General features: G+C 39.6%; 1 protein-coding gene across 2 annotated transcripts in view; it reads right to left on the bottom strand.

Moving 5' to 3' along the window:
* Positions 1 to 25,031, bottom strand: part of LOC128143296 (ubiquinol-cytochrome-c reductase complex assembly factor 1) — a 51,263-nt gene that overhangs the window by 16,896 nt on the left and 9,336 nt on the right. For both annotated transcript variants that reach the window (XM_052790380.1, XM_052790375.1), the window contains 4 exons: positions 24,363 to 24,470; positions 21,377 to 21,449; positions 14,703 to 14,760; positions 8,133 to 8,241 (listed from right to left, as the gene is read on the bottom strand). In XM_052790380.1, the coding sequence (XP_052646340.1) occupies positions 8,133 to 8,241; positions 14,703 to 14,760; positions 21,377 to 21,449; positions 24,363 to 24,470 (348 nt within the window). The remainder of the gene's footprint in view (positions 1 to 8,132; positions 8,242 to 14,702; positions 14,761 to 21,376; positions 21,450 to 24,362; positions 24,471 to 25,031) is intronic.

The raw sequence follows: 25,031 nt of genomic DNA on the forward strand, positions 1-25,031 counted from the left end.
TTGTACAGATACAAGCTTGATGAAGATCCTATTAGCCTGAATGCATTGGCTGTCACAGAGAAAACAGAAGAATTTCTCTTGCACACTGTGCCTCTTTCTCTCCTGGAAACAATCACTGTAGTCCGTAAAGCTGCACTCACGTTTTGCTCTCGGAAACAAAGCAGTAACACACAGTTACTAATCCTTCCCCAAACTAAAGGTTAGAGAAGAGATCCCAAGTACCGAACAGACCTCATGTGCCATCTGTGCCCTGTGAAGACAAGTCCAGAATTTGTGCAAAATACAGCACTTCACCCACTCCTTAGTTTAGCCAGAATTAGCATCCGGAAGGATTCAGCAGAAGCTGGATGCGTAAGGAAAACCAACCAACCTCTCCTTGTCAGCAGCAGTTACCAAACACCATCTGGTACCTGCAACTACAGTCTCCTGATACACGAGGAAGGGAACAGCCAGAGACACTACAGAAGGTGGCAGTGGCAACCGGTGAGCTGGGAGAGCCAACAACAGCTGCATACTGTCTTAATCAAAGCCACAACACAAGGGTGCTGTTGAGTCTGCTAGAGACACAAAAAGAAGTTGTCCAAGGGGAAGGGAATGAGCAGCCTCTCAAACCCCTGCACCGTATCAGAACCTTAACTGATGCCTATGTTACTGTCTTTCAAGTCAGGCTGACACCAAAAACATAAGGAGAAGTTAAGTTATTCATTCCTGAAGAGGAAGCAGAAGATACCGGTGACATTCTACCAGCAGTGAAAAGCACAAGCAACAATATGATTAAAATGTATTGGGAACAACACAGAACCTCTCAATGGTTTGTTTGATTACTCTGATTTAGAAGAGACATTGGTCTTGGTATTTGTCTGTATTTATAAAGGACCTTAAAAGTGCATTCATGTTTTCACTGCAGCAGCTTAAGAGTTGTTAAAAAAGAATTACAACCACAATGTGAGATACCTTGCTCCCAAGAGTCTCAAAAGGCTTAGCCGAGCAGACCAGCTCATCTCAGTTGAGGAATTCTGGGGCAAACTCCAAAAGGATAGGAAGCTGATAATGTAAATGTCCAAAATACGTAGCATAACAACGTGTTACTTAAACCTTCACTGACCACAGGCAAATCACAAACTGGATTGCGAGTGATACACGAAGCACCGGCAGGAGCTAGGCAACTGTGACAACATAGCTACTACCCGTTCTGCTGAGCCTGGAGACTGCAGCAGGTTCTGTAAGGATCATTTTCCTGTTTCCACCATCATCTTTACACTGTCAAAATAAAAATTATGCAGTTGTGGTGAGCAGTAGTTTCATTGCTCAATGTTTGAATTTTGGCAACTACTCTATGTTCTGGAGAGTTTGAGGAACACGGGGCAGCACTTAACACCTACAAGCACCACATGGTAAAATCGATTCTGGCATGTGAGTCCCAGTGGTGCAGAACATGGGGAATAATGAGAAAGGTAGTTCTAGAAAAGGTGCTATAAGGCAGCTTCCAGTGTACATCTTGCAGGAACCAGAGGGAGGCACAAAATAGACCAAGGACACTACCTTACAGTAACAGGATCCAACACATCTGGGAAATTTAAATTGGTTTTTTTATGCCAGACTCTACAGAAAACTGGGGCAGGCCAGTTGAAAAGCACCCAAGCATATATTATACCTTGATTTCAACACCAGGTATACTTGGCATGCCCCAAACATGCCTACATTTCAGACAGCCAGGTGTGTTAGTTCCACAGGTGCTGGTTCTAGAACAACTACATTAAAAACAACATGAGAAAGAGACCCCTATTTCAAAACTCCATGACCTGGTAAAGCTAAATTTGCATCACCATGCATACTGTTTGTTCCAGACCTCATCACGATCAAGATATTTTCAACGTACATGCATATACATGCATTTTCCTGCATATTCAAGTTATTAAGATTTCCAGAATCAAATTTACTGAATTTACTATGGAACAGTACCTGATACTATTATTCATTTATGAAATGACAAAATACTGAAACTTGCTGTGAACTTTCAAGCTCTCTGAGAAAGGATCAAGGGTTGATGAACTATTTCTTTTGTGATGTTCTTAAAACACTAAGTTCAGTTAAAACATATCATACAATGCCTGGTATTCTATTAAACAAAAAAGGCACAAAACACACAGAGCAATTTTGTAACTCACTACTTTGGCAAGTTTGTTTTGTTTTGTTTTTTAAAAAAGGGAACACTAGAAACTGGTAAGATTTTATATATTACGTTTTCTAAATAGTCATTAAAAAACTCATAACATTTTTCTCCCTAAAATGTCCTAGTAAAGTTATACATTTCAAAATATACAGACCATTTGAAACTAAAAAACTTTTCCTCTTTAGTTTTATAGGTTTTTAAAGACCTTTTTCAACTGTACTAAACACTATCCTCTATCTCATATCCCAATCCATTTCCTCAAACAAAATCACTACCTTCTCTATAATGTTTTGCTTCAGTATACTTCCTCGATCTCAACTCCCCCTTCCACTGCACCGCCAGAATACTGCACACACTTTCCTTCTGCCCCAGCTCTGCCCCTGTTCTCCCATGATAATGTAGTTTCTGTTCTGTGCATCCCAAATTGATTCCATGACTTCCCATCAGATTTTAAAGACAGGCCTGAAATGGACCCCCTGAGCATTCAAGTACAGTAGTTTCCCACTGCAGGTGAGTCAACTGCAATAGTTCAATTCAAAGATCAAGTTCTATTTTAAAATTCTATCAATTTTACACCCTGTCCTATTCTAAAGCCATTCTAGAATCTTAGTTGTCTCACTCTGACTGTGATTTCTGAATCTTTAGTTAGAAGCGTCAGACTTTTTGTTCTCCACAGTAAGAATAACTTAACCTGAATTATATCAAGTTTAGGAAGTTTTGTAGCTACTGTAAGGTAAAATGGCATTTTTAATCATCTGAAGTAGTCTAAATGTGAAAAGACGATCAAGACAGAAAATAGTGTTCAAGTTCACAGAGCTAAATTCTGCTCTCAGTTACACTGATGTGAACCACGTTATTGATTCTGATGGCATTACTTCAGATGTACACCAATGTAACTAAGAGCTAATTATGGGTCACTGTATATAAACAGCTCTAGCTAAAAGTATAACAAAGACTGTATTGTGCTATGCACAGCAGAGCCAATAAATGAATTCAAAAGACACCTAGATGTGTTCCTGGAAAAAAAGGGGGCATGGGCCTAAGCAGTCTGGTGGGAAAACAGGAAAGTGAGATTAAGATAAATTAGAACAGATTTGGCACACTGGGCTTGACAGCCCCTCCTATTCTTATCTCTTTTGCAGCTTTTAGAACATGTATGGTTATAAAATGAATTGTTATTTTGCATTGAAAAAAACTTATTCATTTCAGAAGCAGAATACCACCACAACACACAAGACTAATGCTGTTAAAATGAGCCTACAACAATTTACAGGTATTTGAATAAAGCCTAATGGATCTTTCTAAGACAGTATGCGATTGCACCCAGAAGTATTAGTATGGGGTTCTTGGAGGAAGGGGAGGGGGCAGGGAAGGGGTGTTGAGGTTTTTTGGTGTTTGGTTTTGGGGGGTTGGGGTTTTTTTCAGGGGGGTAGTGTCTTTTTTTTTTTTTTAACCTCATATTGATTGTCCAATTATCAGCTGAAATCCTGTTCCAGGGAGCTCCAGCATCTAGAATTCCTTCTGACCAACTCTGCAGCTTCATCTAAGGGTATTAAAATACACTTAAACTTATAACAACTGCTTTTATACACACAGTTACTAAAACACAATATTCAGGTTGCTAAAGAACTCTGTTAGCAAGACAAATAGCAATTTCTAGTACTGACTGAAGTCCCCTTACAAACTGATTAGGCAGCTGCCAGTTTTCATAGTATAAATCTATTCACTGCAAGCCACAAGGTGGAGATCTCTGGCAAAGTAGGATCGAAAGGAAGTCTTTTACCCAGCCTAATGTTACTATTAACACTTTGAGCCATTGCATCAAGCCAATTTTTCTGTTTGTTTTTAAAGTTTGATAGAAATGTCACTAGTGGAAAAATTAAGTAAAGAGCACTGGTTAGCCACAGAACTGGACACACCTGGCTGCAAACCCACCAAAAGAAACTGACTTCATTAGTACTAGGGACAGTAGAGTAAAATTTATACCTGAAATATGCCTGCACCAGTAGAATTTGCTGAGGCCACAGGCTCTCTGTGTGTTTTTACAGCTGTGTCAAGTTTTGGTTTCTGACTCTTGCCGACATTCAGGAGTGCTGAAGGAGCTCAGGCTAACAGGTCCCAAAACTTTGTAGCTGAGATTTAGATCTCAGCAATTTTAACAACCAGGTTTTGAAATAATACAAACTCCATTTGGAGTTAGAGCTGATGTAAATTAGTAGTTAAAATGCCTTACATTCTATCACTTTTGGCTCCAATGAACTTGTATATTTAAGAGCAGATGGCATATTTTAATAAACCATCAATGTCAATTCAGGAATACAGTATCTTTTTCTGCATCAAGTGTTGGAACTGCTGCTAGATACGGAAATGAGTTGTGTCTCTGCCCATGGCAGGGGGGCTGGAACTAGATGATCTCTAAGGTCCCTTCCAACCCAAACCATTCTACAATTCTATGAATAACTGCAGCTTTGTCTGTCAACAAGTTAAACTAATTGCATCCGACTAGCAATTTCATACAGGTGCTCTGTCACTTATACCACAATACAGGAATGTACAATTGGAGTTAAATATTGAACTTTGATATCCTACATGACAGAAAAAGCAGGGAGTGGAATTTCCTAACTCCTAGAGCTATGAAGATGGTAACTTAGTGCCCTAAAAGTATTCAGTAAAGTTTCTTTTCATTTAACTTCCCTCTCAGAAAGGCTCAGATTCTGAAATTTGAAAGTATAAACAGAGGAACATTAATGTCATCATCTTTTTATCTACTATTCCTACCTTGATATATTTAACTATCTTCTTTTGGAGGTAGAATATATACTGATTGCAGGACTAAATTACCTGAAAATAAATAGCTGTTACACATATTCCTCAATCAGCTCACAAACCCTTTGTCATTACCTCAGCTTCATTTTAAAAGAACCATTAGGGATAAATACATCAAGATTAGTAAGTAGAATCTAACACCTAGGGTAACTGCCCTTTACTTACTTACCACTTAAAACTCTTTGCAATTGCTAAAGCTGAGATGTGAGAAAGAGTTCAGTCAGGGTACATCTATGTGAAGGGGAGGAAAGTAAGTGAAGAAAAGTGAATAAGCATGGAAGAAATGGGAACTGCCCATCAAGGGCATGGGTGAAGTGGTATATTAAGCCATGATCACTAGCACCAAGGAAGGAAAATAAAGCAATGATAAGGAGCAAGGGAACAGCTAACCTCTTCAGACATCAATGCATAAATTATTTTCATCTAACGTACAATAAATACTACCAGAAGAGACTAAAAAGTTAATTCATCTCGACAAAATAATGACTGAAATATTAGGAATAATTAAAAGATGAAAGAAAAAAAAAAATCACTAAAAGATTATGAAAGCCCTATGCCTTTACAAACACTATGGGGAAGAGAACAGTCCTAATTTCCAAGTTTACAATCTAGGAGAGTTCACTATGCTTTCTTACACACCCTTAGTGCCTGGTCTAGTTAGCTGTTACCTCGAGAGTTCAAGTTCTCTCACATGGAGTCTCATTAAAATCAATGGGCCTCTGTGCAGCTAAACTATATTAAATATACACACAGATGTAACTGTTTTTGAGATCAAGCCTTTAAATGTGTACAAACTTCGTTTAAGCATCAGCTATTGCCACATAAAAGCTATGTTAACACTAGGTTACAGTCAAAAATGTATTATAAGAATCATATTATTGCAAACTAAGCATGCTCATTATTACATTGCATGATCATTATTACAAAGATTGCAAAATTTAAATTCAAAGATAAACTGAAAAGATGCCTAACCTGCCAAGGCAGAGAATGAATAGCATTCAAACAACTTAAGATCTCCTTACAGTTGCATCATACAGCAACCATACCGTTATAATATTCATGTATTAACATTTGAGGCTCCAGACTGGATGAAAACATAAGGACTCTGGTGGTTTTTTCCCTACACTTTGGGGAATTTTAGGGAGCAATGGAACGGTTTAGTTTGCAGAAATGGAAACCCTGTGCTTCCCTTTACAAAGAACTGACTGTAAGCACTATCTTTTTTTCCCCTTAAAGTTTACTGAAAAAAAAATCTCGATACAGGTTAAACTTACACCATGCTTTACTTTTGAGTTCTGCATGCTTGCAAGGGTAGAAAACAGCTAGCTTTGCTTCTCTTTGCTGTTTGCTGCTGCTTCAAATCCTGCAAGGAAAACTACAAGATGGCACTTGAGCTTAGTCCATATAAGGCAAAATTAGGGTCAAAAGGAACAGAAATAATTTTCTGTTCCAAAGCAGCGTTCTCCCTGTGCACAGATGGAATCAAAAGATCTCTGAAGATATTGGGGGGGGGGGGGGGCTTTGGGAGGTGGGACATTTGGCTGGGGTTTTGGGGTGGGGTTTTTTTCCACTTTTCAAGAAGAGCAGCCTTAAATTTACACTCAGAATGAAGATCTGAGCTGTCTCCAGTTCCTACAGAAAGCAGAATCAACCACTGATATGACATGGAAGGCATCGATCGGATAAGGACAAAAATGCATTAGCTATTTCATTCAATCTTTTTCTCTGGTACTATGATCTAATTTGTCTAGGCTCACTCACACTGCCTTATGGCATCTGACCAGGAAAGTGGAGATTCCCATATCGGAATTCACAGAAGCCCATTAATGTAGCAAGAAATTCTAAGATGCCGGAATTTAGATTTAATCCAAAAGAAGATTAAGAGGATGACTTGTCTTTAAAAGCAAGCTGTAACATAGTAAAGCTATGAAATTCCCAACAACTAGGAAAAAAAAGCCATTGCTGATGGAATAACTGAAGTTACACCAAATTCAACACGTTCTAAAACCGCATACAAAATAAAAGATCAGAGAAACTTCTTGAATTATTAATGTGATCACATACCAAATCCTAAATCGCTGGCTAATTCCCTTGTTTGTCACCAACAGGAATACCATAGCAGCCTCTCCAAACATGGCTGACAACTAAGACTTGACAATATGCCATTATTGCTATATGAAAACTGTCACTTCTCTAACAGTCTAATTTATTTTAATCACAGACAAATGTCTATTTAATCACTGAACAATTCTTTTCTTTTTCCACAACATAGGAGATCTTTCCCAGCCCTGTTCTCCCACTAGAGGTGCCCTGAACATAGACATCCTCGACTGCATCAAGTCTTCTGTCACCACTGTGATACTGGGGTTATGAAAACTATCTCCTACTTCCACTGCTGCTGCACTGCCTTCTCTGAAAGCTATCACCAACACAAGGCTGGAGAAACACACTTACAGACTTTAAGGCCAGAAATGACTATTACAACTAACTAGCATAACCTTCCTCAGAACAGGCCAAAAAGATCCAACCTTGTTCTTCCTTCAAACTTGCAAATGAACTATCCTTGGAGCTACTCTCTCCTTACAATGTTTATTTTGTGATATAGACTAGATAGACTAAAAATCCAAAATGAAAAACAAACTAATGACTAGTTATAGCCATGTACAGGAACTTAACATAAAAACCTTGTCCCTTAACTTTCCTTTTACTCACCATCCCAGATACTGAGAAAACTCAAAGCTCTGCTGGAATTACTTAAGTTGTGGTTATACCTTTGGCACCAGTCATGTCAGTTGCTTATTCCTATCCGCAAATGCCCGTTCTGTTATAGCAGCATCCATTTCTGTAATAACATGGCAAACCACGTGGAAAATTAATTACTTTCAGACAAATCAATATCTTCATCCAGGCTGTAGTACAGTTTCAGAAACAAGCTCAGTTGCTCAATACAATAAGCAGTACAGCTGTGGGACTGAATGGTCAGGAGTAAGGGCTACATATACCTGCTTAAGCTAATAAAGAAATAAACAAGCAGCTACAGGTTGATTCTCAGGCATTCTTCTAAGATATGCAAAGTTACAAAAGCATTGAAAGATGTGAATCATCAAGATTATCAACACCAAAGATAACTTACCCCCATCACCTTACCACGCTGTTCAACATCCTCCCACATGCAGTGAACTATATAGCGACACATGTATTTTCCTGTGCGACCCTCCTGCTTCATTCGTACCAGACACATCCTGCAAGAACATAAACACCAAATTCATAGCTTCTAGTTTTTCTTCAAATGTAAAGAGTATATTAAATATATTTCAGTTCATTTAAGAGTCTCCTTACAGTATATGTTTTTGTGATCAGGAAAAAAAACCCACATACAAAGATTTTTATTTATCTTTTTTAAATCAACTACCACAAACTTCTCTATTCTGTACTCAAGAGCTGTATCTGCTGGATTTTGGCCAATCCAGCTATGGAAGAGTGACAGTGGACTCTATTCTGGCTGACAGTACTGTAATCTAGTTAAACAGTACTGCAACCTAAATTCCTCAGCCTTAAGAACATATCACCCTTTGGAGCAGGAACAAATGTCTTGTCTAATCCTAGGCTACCAGCCAGCTGTAATTCAGCTTGGTATACTAAAGTGCTGTAAGAGTCTGAACTAGCCAAGGTGTGAAAGCTTAAGCAAGTTACAGACTTCACCCAAATTCACATTAGCAATGTCCTAAATTATTTCAACTACAGGGGTCTTTGGATACATGTCCAACCGCTTGGCAAAACGCCTACACACAGTACATGCTAGAAGAACTCACAAGTTTGTAAGTGCATTGTGAGATCTTAATGAGAATACCAGGTTGAGTAGTTTTACTTTTTTTTAACCATTAAAGACACTTGAACTTCATTGCTGCTGTTCTGTCTAAAAAATAAATTGTCAGAACAAAACTTTTATTTTTTTCTCTTTTACAACATCTCTAACAGCATGAACTGAAATACAGGCTAATCATTGACTAAGCTAAGAGACCAGTCCCACCTTCTCTACCTCACTAATCAGCTCTGCTCCTGTGCTATGTAGTCAGAAGTACCTGTCCAGGATTGACTGAGTTACTGTAGACAAGGTGATGCTCAAACACTGGAGCCGAAAGAAGTCACTGCTTTGCATAGAGACATGCTACAGGTGGGAGACTGCTCACAGGAAATTATTCTCACAGCTTATGTAAAAACAACAGAGCAGAGCTGCTGGAGGCCCCTCTGAAGCAGTTGCATACTAACAGGAGTGCATGTGCCACAAGAGTTAAGAGGTAAAAATGATGATTTTTTTAATCTGTTCATTTCTTCAGTGGACATAAGATCTGTGCCTCCCTACAGGCATTAAAAGTATTTGGTGATCTGTGAATGCTAGCTCAACAGGGAGAATCATAAACACTTGAAGCTCGTTTGTTGAGCTGACCTATAAAAGGACAGACGCCAACCTTTATGATAGAATCTATCTGGTCTACTGATTGGTAAAGGAAAGGTATTTTTTAACCTGCACATGAAACAAAACTTATTGCCAGTGATGAGTCACAGAGACAAAACAAACTGAAGGTAACAAAAACTGCATTAGTCCTATATTCTGATTAGAACCATACATTTAAGTCCCATACAAGGGCCATTCAACTGAGACACCAAAATTAAAAGAAGAAAAGCCCATGGACCAGAGTCTGATTTCTAGATGTAGAGCTTCTGAAAAATGACACTGGCCATACAAGAGACAGCTTGGGCTCCAACACAAGCCAGGTGGAATGAGGTCAGAAGACTGGAGAGAGGGACTAAGGCATGACAAGTAGATCAATGATCAAAGGGTGTAGTGACTGAGAGAATCTGGGTAGAGGGTGGGTAGAGAAGGGAAAGGGCAGCAGTCAGAGAAAGAAACATTGGGAAGACTGTGGCAATTTCTATCTTGGGAAACAGAGCTGTGTAAGGATTCCCAAGGTTTATACCGTGGCAGTGACAACTCGGTATCTGTTCAACAGCACCACTGTCCCAGCAAACAAATGCAATTAAGACAGTATCAAGAAATGAATCCTCATCTTGCTCACAGAAGGATGACAAAGCTAAAACTGTGGTCCAGAACTCAGAGAACAGCTATCCAGTTACCAGTCCTTCCACAAAGCAAATGCACAAAGAGCTTTTGTGTCTTACTTCCACCAGTTTCAAAACTTTTGTTCCTCTTGTACATTTACATAATTGAGCTGTATGAAAAAGTTAATTAGTACAAGTTACTGTATCCTGAATTTTTACCTATTCTTAACAAGTCAAAGAGAAAAAGACTCAGTTAAAAAGACTGATTTGGAGCTAAGAAAAGCATTTTTATACTTCTCTTGCTGGCTATGCAAGCTTGGGGTGGGGGAAGTAAGAGTGGCTTGGCAAGAAAACCTCCTCCCAAGCATAAATACTGGTTCCTACCCAGTCTGCCTTCAGTGGTGCAGCAGGAGAAGAGAGCAGTGCACAGACCAATAGCTAACAATTGGTCACTGATGAGCAGAACTGGAGTGGTGTTCAGAGTAAAACCTGCTACCCACGAAGCCTAAAAGGCAGCTCTGTGTTTGGATGCATAGTGCTGTCACAGAGCTGTTCTGCAGCACCACAAGTGAGATCATGGAATTTTGCAGTTTATTTGAAAATTTGGTAGTTTGTTACTACACCTGCCATCTGAGGTTTAAAAGACACAGACTCTTTAAAGACTATAAACCTTCTAACTAGATCAACACAGTGTGAAACATTTTATCGTTTCACTACAGAATCTGTTCTGTAGTTTAGTCAAATGCTGACTCATCTTCATCAAACCATGAAAGCAAAACTATTCCAAACTATCTTTAGAAAGCTGTCTACCTGACATTGGCTGGGTGGGATAATTTATGCTGTATTTAAGTTATGCAGAGAGATTATGTTAGAAGAAAATAATATGAAAGGATGCCTGAAAAAGAACAGGAGCATCTATAACTTGACCCATCTTAGGTGAGATGTAGCAGTTTCCCACAACAGCCCCAGCTACAATGGCTTCTGTCAGTATTCCCATAGTGCCAACAGACTGGCTTAAATACCAGAAGCGGTAGTTGACACCACCCTGTCGACTGTTGTGAGGTGGCTCAGTGCCATGCAATCAAGATGTGATGATGCATTATACTTCTATGGGCAAAGCCCACTCAGAGCTTCCCGCTATCCCTGCTCCTGGCCACTCACTTCTGCTTCCTCAGTTGCTCCAGAGCAACTATTTCTGGGGCTATGTTATACTTGTTCAGAGAAATTACTCTGCCTTAACAACACAAGTATCAACAGCAATTTTGGAAGGCTCTATTCTGTTTAACCCATTCATGAATGGCCAGCAACTTGGGGGACAGGAGAAGGGAGCTCCTGAATCGACTCTGTCGTCAGCTGTATGTTGTGACATACACTTCTATGAATAATACTAATGAGCAGAATTCTGAACCCTTCCTAATTAGGTTTGCATGTTATCCTGTACCCCAGCCTAGCAAGTTCACAAACTACTCTATTTACAGCCACATACAGGACTTTGCTGGGGCAAGCTAACAGAACCGAGCCTGGCTGTGCAGTCTTCCTCCCCCTTGGGGCCTTTGCTTAGGCCATGTAGCCCATTCCCTCATGTTAAGGCAGGATCAACTCAATGCCTAACACATTCCAGATAAACTTGTTCTTAAAACCTCTCTCAAGCAAGACTCCTCTGATATAATTTAAAACTCTTTCTCCCTGCCCTCTCTATCACCAAACACAGAGCTTGTTCCTTTTCTTCTGAAGCTGCACATTTCAAAATGGTATGGTATCCTCAGTCTTCTCTATACAAGTGTGAGAAATCTTTTCCTGCAGGAAATGTTTTCTACATACTTGGTGGCTCTTGTTCTCCTCCAGACTCTCTCAGACTGATCACTTTCTCAAGTGCAGACTTCCTTATGAAAAACAATGCTCAGATGAATTCTTGCAAAAGACCTTTGAGTCTTTCAGAACAGGAATTGCAGCACCACTCTATTTTCATCCTAAATACTTGAGAGATGTCACCATACTTGGTGTGGTGAAAATATGAAGGGAGCTCTAGGTATCTACATGATACATCCTGCACCAAGACATTTCTTAGTACAGTCACTAAAGTCACCTCTTTGGCAGTTTCGTAACAGCTCTGGACACAGCCAATACTCCATTTAGACTGCCACTGCATGGGAAAAGGCAGACGCAGCAGCAGAGATGAACAGGTTGAGATTTTCTAAAAGGTCTGGACTTCTACGCATAAAGAAAGAGTCCTCCTGAAATAACAGAAATAGCCTATAAAAACATGACATTCAGGGAAGAATATTGATAGGTTGATTTTCTAAAGTATAATTCTAGTACTGCATTGAAAGGCACTGGAGTGTATCTAAAGGAACATTATCTTGAAAGAAGTTAGCAAAAACAGAGGCTAAACACAAGAGCCTGAATTTCCCCCCTTTCTGACTGGAGGCAAGCAGGAAAACTCTATTCACAGACAAGAAGAAACAAGAGCCAGAAAGTCAAACAGAGGACCCACCAGAATCTGTAACACAAGAACGTATGCTCCAACAAGCACCTTAAGTCTATAAAAGGTGGGATGCAAAAGGCACAGAAACACAGTTCACTAGAACATGATGGGCAATGACAACAGTGAGAAAGGAGGTAGGGTTTACCAAACTAGGAAAAATTGTCATCTTCTCCAGCACCAGAAGATACTCCAGATCAGTTGAAACTAAAACTCTGAAGAAGAGGGAAAAAGTAAGTACACCAGAAACTGATCTAGACTGCATTGCAAGGGGGAACAGGAATGCTTTAACAGATGATCAGAATCTACATGGTCAGGTCGTTGGCCACCAGATCAGGAAGGTTTCTAGCCTCTGAGGCAAAAGGTCCAGCAGGAAAGACAGAGGTATTGGAGCGTTCAGACGGGGTAGGATGTCCTTGACCTTGCCAGACCTAGCAGTATCAATAATGTTCTCTTCCCACTTCACTGAGGTAAAACTGATTAAAGAAAGAGAAACACAGAGAACATAGCAATAAACCTGACTGTGAAAGCAAAATTATCGTCATGTCAGGATCCTGGTCACTGAGCTAATCACAAGCAAAGCCTGCAGCATTTCCCAGTGACCCAGGTAGTGAGCAGGCCTATCAAAGGCTTCTCTATATCCTGGAATATGAAACTGGATCTCTCATTTGCGGTCCAGTATGACAGCACTCCCTAGGTCAAGCTGCCAGAAACATGGAGGAGCCAGGCACATAAACCTTGGAAAAATTAACCTTTAGTGCTAACCTCCACACTTGAATTTTCATTGCTGTCATACGAAGTAAAGGGATTTAGCTCCTTCCTGCTTGTATAGTATATTGCTGTCAACCTGTCCACCATATCTTAAACGTAAGAGTACTTCAATTTCCCTCATTAAATGTCTCCTTAATATCACTGGCTCAAAGTGTGGCAACTCTTGGCCTCCTCCAATGTAGCTTTGATCTTCAAATTTTTGTGTCTATCCCATACTAGTTTCATCTCTATCATAGTCCCCTTGTTTATTTTTATGCCTGTCATGAAAGATTATGTATCCTGAATTTGATGCTGTGTATCACAGGGTACATTTTCCTGTCAATACAAAATCAAGATGATGTGAAAAAAAAAGTGTGTTCTTTGCAGATAGATTCATGTTACCCCTCTTTGTTTTTCCCGAGATACTTACAAACAGCTTGGTTTTGAATATTTATTGCAGTAGGTTTCCAAATATTGATATGAATGATTAGCTTATCAATTTTTTTAAGCCTTTTTTTCCACAGGGAACAGTAAGAAATATATAAACTGCAAATCTCAAGGCTCTTCCTTACTTGATTCCACTGATCTCATTAACTGATTATAATTTCAATGGTTCTGCTAATTTATTCATTCTTTAGTGAAATGAGCTGCCCCATCTTTCAATATATTAAGGAGACAGGAAATTAAAAGGAGGGAAGGGGAAAAAAAGGAGGGAAGGAAATAAGGGGCCTATACTTAAGTGCAGGTATTTCAGTACAAACTTCCTTTCAGCCTTTGGATAGCTGAATGTAAGTCTATGGCCTTCAGTTTCCTGAAAGATCTGGCACTTAACAAAAATTACTGTACTCCCTTGTGCATCCCTCTGACCTTTACAAGTATGTAATGCTAGATGAAAACCTGATTTTTTTGGCTACTGTTTTCACAAATGAAAAAAGTAAAAAAATTAAGGTTTAAGGTGTTAAATAGTTTTACATGTAGCCAAGCTGGCATTCGCCAACCTGCATGTATGTTCCAGAGGTGCAAGAATAAATGCCAATGCTATAATTTGTTAAATGTTTCTGACGAGCAGCAATTTCAATCACCACAAATTCTCCCAATATAAATGACTTTTACATAAATTTAAACTTTTCCTAAAACACCCAAGTAAGATTTTTCCACATAGGCTGAGCAAGGCTTTTAGAAAACTCATGGCAAAGATCATTCCACTACTGAGGAATTTAGAGATGTAAAAGATGTTAGCTTCTCTATGGGACTTTTTGTTCTTTAGTAGAAAACTGCTAAAATTCAGTAATTAGGAATTGAATATAACCACTATTATCAATAACCATGGAGCCTACTTTTTCTCACATGAAGGTATATATCACTCTATTTTCTGAAAATAGTTATATTACTATTATACTTTTCACTTACCAGACATGAAGCTGGGCTACTAGAAACCATGAATTCAAAGTATCAGGCATTTGGCACCCTTGATGGGAGGGGGAAAAAAACACAAAAACAAAACTAAGTATTAATATGAATTTTGTCATGTTTTGCTCCTAACAGAAATTCACTACACCAAACTCTAAATACATTTTAATAATTTAATTTCTGGCCCTAAACAGTACATACATATCAGAAGCAAACATCATTTACTATCACACTTGTGCTTAAACTCTAGAACATGCAGCCACAGGATGCTGTAGATTCCAAAAGATTTCATGTGTTTAGAAGTCACTTAGATAACATTTACAGGCGGAGGAAAAATTCAAAAATGGAGAATTAGACAAACATGTGGCTTCTGGCTCAGGAAGTTCCAAAGCAGTAGAGAATAACAGAGAAGTATCAACAGATGCTCTGCTCCGTTCTTACACTCTTCCTTTAACATGTGCTGTTGCCTCCTGCCAGGGACAGAATACTGTGCTAGCTGGGTCTTTGCTCCAACTCCGCTGTTCTGATTTCCTACACGGCTGTACAACCCCCAGCACTCTGAGCCCACCTTGCCTCTAGCCATTCTACATTAGGATTAAAACCACCAACCAACCACAGAAACAAATCTCTGTTTCCAGATTTAGCTCTACTCCAATAGCCACTGGGTGTCCCAGAGATGGTTTGTCCATATGCATGTTTATACTATGGATCTGCACATGCCATTAGGATGTGAGGCTGGAGATTTAGGCTATGTGGCACAGAAACTATATTATTCCTCTTCCTCATGCTTGAAAAGCATGGACCTATGGATTATGTGCACATTAAGTCCTTCAGTTCCTATCAGTCTTAAACCTTCCTCCTAGGAAGTCACCTCTACATCTGTTTTCTGGGGAAGTTTTTAAGAGGAGTACCTAATGAGAAGGATTTGACACAGTCACCTTGGCCTACCCAGCACTTGGTCCTGTCTTCTGGACTGTTCAAACCTAGCTGTAAGAAGGCCAGAGAATATTCAGAAACAGACTCTCCAGTCAGATGTGCCTAAAGGAAGTCAACCTTATCTTTCCTGTGTTAAATATATTCCTTCCTGACTCCTGTACTTCTTAGCTCTCAAGTATTACCAAAGAGATTCACCTGGATCACGAAGCAATACTCTTCACAGCCTCTTTCTTTTTATATGCCAACTATGGTCAGGCAACCACCAGAAGAACCAAGGAAATCATCACTATTCCTCCCTCCTCAGAGAGATGACTCCATCAGTGCCTAGGAGGTGCCAAGCTTCAGCATCAGCGCCCATACATCACCTATGTCACCTCTAAGACAGTATAACGACACTAACAGTCTATGTTTGGAGATTAAACACAAGTTTCCCTCACCCTTCTCCCCTTTTGACTCTCTCATTCCTATTAGAAATAGTTCATGTGCCTAGAAATGACTACTTGGACCTAAAGGCATGCCAAGGCATCTCTAACTAGGGCAAGAGTACACAATGCTTGCATTAATCAAACCATGTCATTAAATGAAGGTTCCACAGGCAAGATTCAGAGTAAAACACTTAGTTCAACAGAGGCTTCTGAAGTAGAAGTGACCACATATCAGTCTCCCACCACAGAAATCACTCCAGTGGAAAGCACAGCTCACACCTCTACTACTAGAAATACAGAAAGTTTTTAAAGACCTATCCAGTACCCAGGAGGGAAGAATTTGTTCTCTAACTTTCCAAGTGTTGCACTTCTATTTTTATAATTCATTTTTTAACTTCTGTATCAGGACTGCCTAGATCGTAAATTTAAAGGAAGGATGGCATCTTTTAAGCAACAAGCTTGCCCTCCGATACCAGCTTTTTAAAAAGAATGCAATTTTAAAATATGGGATTTTGGAACACCTTATTCTGGGAAACTAACTGGGGAGAAAGATCTATCATATAATTAAACTGAAAATTATTCCCTTCAGAATAGTTAGATACAGAAAAAATGTCTGATGGTAAAGCTACCCATGAAATTACTGTGATTATCATCAGCTGGGGAATAAATATATTCTGCCCACAAAACACATCCTGTTCATATGTCTGCATATGATAACAGACACAAATGCTCAGGATTATGAGGACATATCTCTTCCTCCAGTCATATTCTGCACTTAAAATTCATCAGGTAAGGGATGCAAAACTTGAAAGTGGACTTTCTTTCATGATAGCTCATCTTTGCCACTACCACAATTTTAGGCAGTATGCAATGGGATAATATCCCCCCATCCTGCAAAAAAAACCAGGTGCACTACGTCAGTGTTCCCTTGAGCACTACAGATAGCAGCAAGTGCCTATAGGGCACCTGATGGGCTAAGGGAGACAGAAGAATCCAGAGTCCTGTAGGTAAACTCCAGCCCTTTCAAGCTGCTTGGCAGCCCTACTAGGAGCCACCTGAAAGACTGTTTTGATAAGGCCAGTTCTTTACTACTGCAGCTGCATGACAGTGGAGCAATTAACAGTATAAACAGTTCAAGATGAATTCAAGGTAGTTGTTCATCAAACTTCAGCTCAGCTCTCAGTATCACCTACCTGATCCTAAAAGCTCTTTTGACCTTTCAAGTATAAGGTTAGGCATGAAACACTCTCCTCATAGGTGGCTACCTCCTTCATTTTGTTAGAACTACCCAAGCACTGCAAGCTTTGTGCATAGAAAGCCTGGCACCAGTAATCTTGCTATTCCCTCCGCTACTTCGCTGTTCCCCTTTAAACAAGAAACAGCTGAAGTCCTAAAACAGCTCAACTTCCTATATAAGCAGCGAAGTACAGACATTTGGGAGGTAGGCTCTAAAGCAGAGTTCCCAAAGTTTTGTCCACAGATGATCACAAAACAAAGAGACAACAGAATGGCAGGTATAATAAAATTAACTGCAGTATAATACTAGAGAGTCTCAATTAAAGCACCTCCTTTATATACTACAGCAGCCTCATGACTTGCATATCTGTGGCAGTACATTCCGCCCCCCCCATCCTGCCAGCAGGAAACAAAACTTCTCCAGGAAGGGAGAAGGGGAAGGAAACCCTGGAGGCTGCAGGGTTGAAATTTGAACTGGCCAATCGAGATGCGCCAGGTACACCAAGGTGACCCTCCTAGCCAATAGAATTAAATGACCACAGGTCAGATTCGACAGGGGTATAAACGGGGTCCCGTCGGAGGACACGTTGGCAGTCCTCCTCGGAGCAGCGGGTCTGCAGTCGGGGACTCCCCCTCGGGCTAGGGCACCGCCTGAGGTAACTCCTCGAGGGAGAGAGCCCTCAGCTTTTAGGTGAGTGATACGTGCGTTTTGAGCCATCACTTTAAATCTTGGGAATTCTTAAGTCGGCCGTGTAGTATTAATTCTCTTTACATCATTGAGCCTGTGGTTTTATTAGATGTTACCGGACTTCTAACTGACTTTTGCTGAAGAATAAATCCGAGTTTTAACACCTGTTGGATTTGGTTAGTCGTGCATCCGTAACAATATCCATAGTCCGTATTTTGGGAACTGCTGTTCTCAGCCATAATACAGGGAAAGGCAGTTCACAGGGCTCATACTGCGTAACAGAAAGTCTCAGAAATTTCACTGAGATAGCAAGATAGCCTATAAGACATGAAATGCTATCAGTGTCCTAGTCCTCAACACCAGTCTTGACACTCTATGTCACCTCTGTAAGAGAGCTACCTGACAAAATCCACATACCAATCCAAGTTCCATAAGGTCACACTGCAGTTGTTATTCATGCCACAACATAACCACACCACAAAAACACATCCAGAAAAAATGAAGAAGGCTTGACAAAGAACTGGTTCTGATCACACAGGGTTAATGAGCCCACAAATGGTTTTACACATGCATGGATGTACAGTTTCCAAGGCCAGCTCAGTAGGTTAACAACTCTCACAAACAGCACAGAAAAACCTAATAATCTCTCCAGAGACCAGAGCTGACTTTGTGCCGTTCACTTGGATATCTCAACAATCTCAATGCCATGCAACTAGAGCCAGAAGTGCTGGGGGCAGCAAAGCATAAATACACCGCTAGGTCTACATACAGTCAGCTCTGGCTCAGGCAGACTGGAGCTGGGTCCCATGTAGCACCATTACTACTCTTAGGGTTCCTAAGCTGTGCAATTCATCATGTGGGTGTGCAGCACCCACATCAGCATAGTCTCAGGCACATCTGTGCTTGCTGCATCACAAAAGGAAAGAGTTAAGAGTTAGTTGCTTCCTGTTCTTGCTAGTCCCCCAGGCTGCTCTTTTGGAACTGAGCTGCAGTCCTGCCTTAAGTGATGCCCATCTTTATTTGAAAAAGGAGCAATTCAGAACAGGAGCAATTCAGAACAGAAAAAACCAGCTCCTGACTGACCTAGTTTGATGAAGACATGGTGAATTGAACTGAAAGTTGGGTATCTTGCTTCGTGCCATGTTTCCCTCTCTTAACCATGTACTCCTCACTACCTACTTTATGCCACAGCTGCTGTCCATCAGACACTTCCATGTGCCACTTTAATTGACTAACACAGCAAAACAGTAAGTCAGTAAAAAACTGGGCTGTTTCAGGTCTTTCAGTGACCTAAACAGTTCACCAGAGGACATGATAATTGTCCAGTCCAGAACACAGGCAGAAGAAGATGGAGAAGTGACCCTTTTCCCTTTGGCCACTACTTCGACTCAGCTACCCATGGAACCACAGCCTAAAGCTTCTTCATTGGCAAAATCAATTTAAAAGGTTCCTGCCCACGTCACACAGTCTATGTTTTAGGGGAACTACTTTTTAAACATGGATCAAATGCCTGTTAAATGTTAAAGCTAATCCCCCAAATAGCTGCAGCTGTAAGTAGATAGAAGTAACAGAAACTTCTTATATCTGTTTTTATATGAAAGCAATGATTTCTTTGGAACCACAACCATAGACCCCAACATTACAGGTGTTCTTATAACACCAACAGGTGCATCACACACTCTGTCAACCTCAGCAAAACAAACTACCTTGTTCCTTACGTCACAACAGTCTCAAGTCAATGCAAACATAGGTTTCCCTGGGTGTAAATTCAGAGATGGACTGGCTACAACTTACAGTACAGAGCAAAAAGACAAAAGGACAAATGAGGACATTCTGGAGAAAATGGTGAAACTTGGAAGGAAAGGCTGCCTGCTGTTTGTGATATGTTTAAATTGAGGGGGAGCTCTGGGAATTTTCTCTTTAAAACAGTAAGACAATATCAAGAATACAACTGAAATAATTTTACTCAGTACTGAGCCCGAAAACCTGTGCCAGTATCTTTTTCACAGTCATACTTTGAAATTCCTTTAAATTTTAATCTAGGGCAACATTTATATATCTTTGTACAATTAACCTATTAAGCAGAGATAGTGAAACACCAGTTAAAAACAGCAAAGCCTCTATTTGAGAGGCAAATATGACAAACAGAAGAGAACTTATCTGAGAAAGCCTGACAGGGCACACAGCTGGGGAGAGGTGTGTGCACAGGAAAAATGAGGTTCTAATTTTTTGAACACTGATGATGAATCCTATTGCTCACAGAGTTCTGCCACTCCTGCAACTGCTGAAACCACATCACAGTTTTGGAAAACCTTCTGAAAACCATTGGAAAATCTTGCAGCAGCAACACCATGTACCAAACCATCCTCAATAAGCTCTGTACTAGATGAACACATGAAGATGTCCCTTCAGCTGATCTCTCAAGAGCCAGCAGCAGCAGCTTCAACCTGTGCTGATGCACTGTAAAGCCATAAGAAAGCATTTGGTAGCTCAAGAATTCAGGCGACAGGCCAGATCCAGGTAATGGGTTTACTAACAGCTAAATCACACTGATACAGGAAATAATTTGCATAAGAATAAAATATTATTGAAGCTTACGTAAGTCTCAAAACCACATGTTCCCCATTCCCCAGACAGATTTGATACTAATAAAAGCAGCAACAGATTTTTTAGCTAATAGCTAAAAAACTACATGCAACGTGGAAAAGCCACCCCAATTTAATATTCCTATATACTTAAAGGAGGGACTTGAGTCCCTGTTCTAGTCATACTCTCTACCCAGTCAAGAGACATGTCCTGGTTTAATGCTGTCATGGTGAGTAAAACGTAGAAAGGCTTTAAGTTTTAGCCAAAACTGCCCCAGCCATGAGGGATAGAGACAGGCAGGGCCCTGTGATCTAACTGACCCTGTATCATAAAAAAACTTGTGCATCAGTGGACAGGGATGGTTCTCACACCTGCACCCCAATTATACTGGACCTTCTCACAATTGGTCATGGGACAGGGTAGGACACAGAGACCATCTGACCACAGTAAAAAGGGAAGAGATACCAGGATTCTTAGTTTATCACAACCCTAGTAATAAAAAAGTCAATATCCTTCAAACTCCAGGATATTCTGGGTTTTACCTATCCCACCCTTCTTCTTGTTCTCCATTGCAGCAGGCAAAATGTAACAGTCCCAGACTCCAGAGTCTGCCCTTGAACCCTTGCCACTTCAGAGCTTAAGGGAATCCTGTAGTACAGTCAGCTTCTAGTTGACCATGCACCATTAGGGTCTGACAAGTCTTTTTGCTGTCATATTTATTGGTATAAATATGTCTAATGAATGTTCATCAGAAGTTCTCTCACCAGGGCAGTAGTCCAAATACCATCAAGTCCATTACTTACTGTTAAAAAATTCCTCGTAGTCAGTTTTCTCCACACAGCATGTGTACATGCGCAAAGCTGCTACCTTAATTTTCTAAAGAAAAAGAAAAGACAATACTTAAAGTATTCATCATGAGAGCTAGTGTACACTACTGTTTTTGTTAAATACATACACTATCATTTTCTGAAAAGACTTCTTTTGAGAATCACAATCACTTGAGATTTTCAGGAGCACATTGAACTATTATATCTCCCACAAATGACACAAGTATAATCAATCTTGCCTTGAAGCAAAAAATGATTAAATGGCTTCTTGAATACCCTTCCAAATCTAGTTTAATATAATACTGTCATTACAGAAAAATAAATTAAATGGCTTTCCTTACAGAGACTGCAAAGATGCCAATTCACAATTACTGGTTTCCTCCAAAAACTTTAATTGATGTATACCACTCAAAGCGGTTTGTATAATTTAAGTTTTAAATATTAAAGAAGTGACATATCAGACATGTTCTAAAAATATCTCTTTTCCTATGAAAATGAAAATTGACCAACTAAGCTTCACAAGAGAGAAAGGAATCCCAAATAATGAATGACATGAGGTATACTCAGGTGCTTTGGCACTTCTAATTTTGTTCTTGGCCTGCCGTTGCACCACAAACACCTTCAGTGCATCATCTATATCAGACACATGCTGAAGCTTCAAACAGCACAATAATTGATAGCAAAGACTGTAAAGGGAAGAGGTGTCAGCCATTCCTGTTTACTAATATCAAGGGGAAAAAAAATAAAAAAAAAATTTGAAAACTCCAGAGCCCACTCCCCTACCTAAGCCAGGAAGCAGCACTGGATTTGGGTTGTTTTGGTTTGGTTTTTTTTCTTTTTTTTTTGTTTTTTTTTTTTTTTTAGTTATTTTTAGTGACATACACTAAGGATCATCTCAATGCTCACTATGCTACGGAGATGAGCATCATGCCTGTCAAATGGCACTTCAAATTACCAAAGTAATTATTTGTGTCTCCTCCAACCAAAAGAAAAATAAGGAAGTTGCAACTGATCTCCTGCTGTGGAAACACAGAAGCCATTACTTTTCTTATTCAATAATCTCAGGCTTCTGTCAAAAATCAAGTGTACATTTAAACTTCTTGCATTAAAATAATTTATACTGGAGTTCTGAAGGTTTCCTTTTTAAAGGTAATGGTGACTGGCCTGGGAGTAGAGATCTCTCCAGTGAAAGCCATTGCCCCAGACCAGGCATTACGAGACATTAAAAACATATTGTAAAGAACAGTCCCTGCAATCCAGCCCTTAAATAAGGCAGGTAACACAGGAGAAACTGGTGAAATTTAATCATGGAAGTTTTAGGGTGTAGAAGAGGTGTGGGGGAAGGGAGAAGAAAATGGAAAAAAGCAGAGAAATATTAAGAAACTTCCCTAAGATCTCATAGAGAGCACTGGCAAGGCCAAAAATGAACTCAGGTCTCTTGGGCCCTAACCACAAAATAACTCTCTCCAAACCCAAGTTCCCTAGCCAAAAGCAGGCAGTAAAGAGTAGCAATTAAGGAGAACTCTGAATCAACACTTAGAGCTAACAAGAATCTTTATTACAACAATATGTACACAAGCACATGGGAGAGAAACTACTCTCTCATGAGGTTTAGCATCACCTGATTAAAAGCAACTGATTTTAACCAAAATACCTAACCCCCTTAAGTGTCAGTTATCTTTTCTTTATATTTTCTCTCTGAGGAGTGAGATGCAATCAGCAACAGTTTCAGATCAGTCTTGGAGGAGGTCCGCTCCGCTTGCAGATATTCTACGCACTTTATAGGTTTTAATTCCTGCACTGTTAGGCTCAGCCCCTCCTTCAAGCTGCCTTTTCCTCTCCCTCCTTTACACTGTGTCCTAGTTCAGAGCAAAGAAATTATGAATTTCATCTCTGCCTTTTTTCTTCTGCATAAGGAACTGAAGGTGTCTCGTACAGAACTGCTCTCATTTAGTCAATGTTAACAACTGCTTTATGAAAAGACTATTTAAAAAATGGGAAAGAGGAGGACCTATTTCTGACTCTGCCCTAGTCAGCTACTACTGAACAGCGACTCAAACAGCAATCATAACATATATCACTACTGCCCATTTGGGAGACCCTGCTGTCACAGAAATACAGAACACCGAAAGAGGTTCAGAGAAGGGCAACACAAATCAAAACATGAAAGAGTCTCAACAGCAGAAACAAGTTAGACTAAGTCTCCTCAGATCAGAGAGACTAAGACATTATGGAATATATGAGTCTAGAGAATCATCAGTGGAAGGGAGAATGTGAACATACACTCCAAGGAAAGAATAATCACCATTTTTTTTAAGTACAAAATTAAAAGGTACCAACTGAAAACAACTGTATGTCTTCCCCCAGTGGGTACTCAAGCTATGGAACTCCCAAATATTGAATGCTATAAACTTACAAGAGTTCAAAGTGCAACTGGACAAATTTAGACAAAAAAATCCATCAACAGATATTACAGAAAAATGCCTAGTTTCATGCAGGAAGTCCTGAAACAGACAACTATTGTGGGCTGGAGGAGCACGAGACAAGTATCATAATACGCTTTTCCTGTAATTAAATTCTTTCTAGATAACTGCAATTGGTCATTATTAGAGACAAGATGATGGTCTATGTAGGTGTTTGACTTAAGGCTGTTACTGTGTTCTTTGGTGCACAAATGAAGTGAAAAATAAGATATCTGAAGAAATTCAAGAAGGCTTAAGACTCTACAAACCAAATAAAATATTCCTACTTATGTCAACGATGGCAATGCACAGATCAAGGGAGGTTCAAGCTATGGATTATTATTCCTCCCATCACAAAACAGGAATTTACATAGGTAATAATTAGAACTTTTCCATTAAGTGCTCCTATCATAAGAAAAAAAGTGGGTGTTTTTTTGGTTTGCTTTTTAGAAATCTGAAAGTATCAAACAACCAAAAGAATTATTAAATGAATGCTTTACCCATCTGCTGTACTTCAGTGGTCCTGTGAAACCCATTGCTTCTATTATCCTTGTGAAAGCACCCACTTTCTCTTCAGAAGGCTGCATGCAATCTTTTGCAGAAAGATGCTATAAAATTGAAATATCACATATTTCAGTCTTAGCAATTAAATCTGACAAATCATTTTAGTTAGAAAAGCTACACGTTTAATAGAGAATTTTACGTTTTTTGTTTACTTTCTTTGTTCAACAAAACAAATACATATTTAAGCTTCCTCCGCAAAATACTACACTGTTTTTCCTATGTGACATTCTTCTGTTTATGAATGCAAACATTGCATAACCATTTTGATAAAAGCATCCCATTGGAAGCTCAGACTCAAACAGTTTGTACAGAAACCTGCTTTCCAAAATATGGCTCCCATTCTAGATTCCCATATTCTTTCTAGATGTGTGTCTTTACCTGGGCTTAAATCTTTTGCAGATAAAATGAGCAAAAAAATCACAGAAACAGAGTAAATAAAGCTAACCTTTCACATTCCCTCTCTTACTCTGACAGACATATGATATTCTAGAGTAATTATATATTATATAAACCAATCAGCTCCATCTTAAAACTAATGAAGCTATGCGAACCCACTGTTCTTACTGAAAAGCTCCCCCAGACTGTCATTCCCCTTACAGTTAATC

This window comes from Harpia harpyja, chromosome 1 (assembly GCF_026419915.1).
Source record: "Harpia harpyja isolate bHarHar1 chromosome 1, bHarHar1 primary haplotype, whole genome shotgun sequence".
In the NCBI taxonomy this organism is placed as follows: Eukaryota; Metazoa; Chordata; class Aves; order Accipitriformes; family Accipitridae; genus Harpia; species Harpia harpyja.